Source organism: Diachasma alloeum, unplaced genomic scaffold, assembly GCF_001412515.2.
Source record: "Diachasma alloeum isolate Michigan unplaced genomic scaffold, Dall2.0 Dall_scaffold_00617, whole genome shotgun sequence".
NCBI lineage: Eukaryota > Metazoa > Arthropoda > Insecta > Hymenoptera > Braconidae > Diachasma > Diachasma alloeum.
Genome location: NW_021680749.1, coordinates 61,911 through 62,639, shown reverse-complemented (window position 1 = coordinate 62,639; position 729 = coordinate 61,911). Strand labels below are relative to the sequence as shown.

General features: G+C 55.8%; 1 protein-coding gene across 1 annotated transcript in view; it reads left to right on the top strand.

Moving 5' to 3' along the window:
* The first annotated feature begins 268 nt into the window (after positions 1 to 268).
* The window catches only part of LOC107043696, a 1,385-nt gene continuing 924 nt past the window's right edge, over positions 269 to 729 (top strand). The window contains exon 1 of the mRNA XM_015265280.1: positions 269 to 727. Within this exon, the coding sequence (XP_015120766.1) occupies positions 269 to 727 (459 nt within the window). The remainder of the gene's footprint in view (positions 728 to 729) is intronic.

Below are 729 nucleotides of genomic sequence, written 5' to 3'. Positions count from 1 at the left end.
CCGAGAAATCGGGCGGAGAGCCTAAGGCCACGTCGCGGACCAGCTCCCCAAGCTAGGGTGTAATGCGGGGGAGGCATCGGGACTACAGTCATGTTTTGTGGTCGCGTTGTCTCCCTGACCGTGCCAAGGCTGCATGGCGCAAGGGGTGTTGCGTCGCTAACGGTGCCCTCGGATACCAGAGCGACCTCCGAGTGTATATAGCCAAGCCCTGGGCAATCACGGCTCTGCCCGGGTGATATCGCTTCACCGTGGTACTCGTGGGAATCGTATGAATAAAGACGAAACCAAAACTCAAAGTGCATCAGGGGCTGACAAGCCCCAGTTGCAAGACAAAACGGCCACTGGACTCTCGAAGAACAGGACCAAATACAGCGGAGCCGCAAGGCGACGCTACCACAAAGAGATGGAGGCACAAAGGGCTGCTCAAGCCCAAAAAACTCCGTCTCAAAGAAATGACGAAAGGGGTGAGGGGACCAGGAAGCCCGGAAAACGGACTGCCCCCGACAATAACACCCCTAGTCCAAACATGGAGCGGCCAGAGAAGAAGCACAAAACCAACAGAGCTTCGTACTCACAGGCCACCACTCACATGTTCAGGTGGGCGCTCATCACAGAGCACTACCCAGAAGAAAAGTTAACCCAAGAGGAAATCAAGGGCCTGAAGGGACTTCTGAGGTCCCAGATCCTCTCCTTACCAGAAGGGACTAGGGCACCGATTTTCGAAGGGGT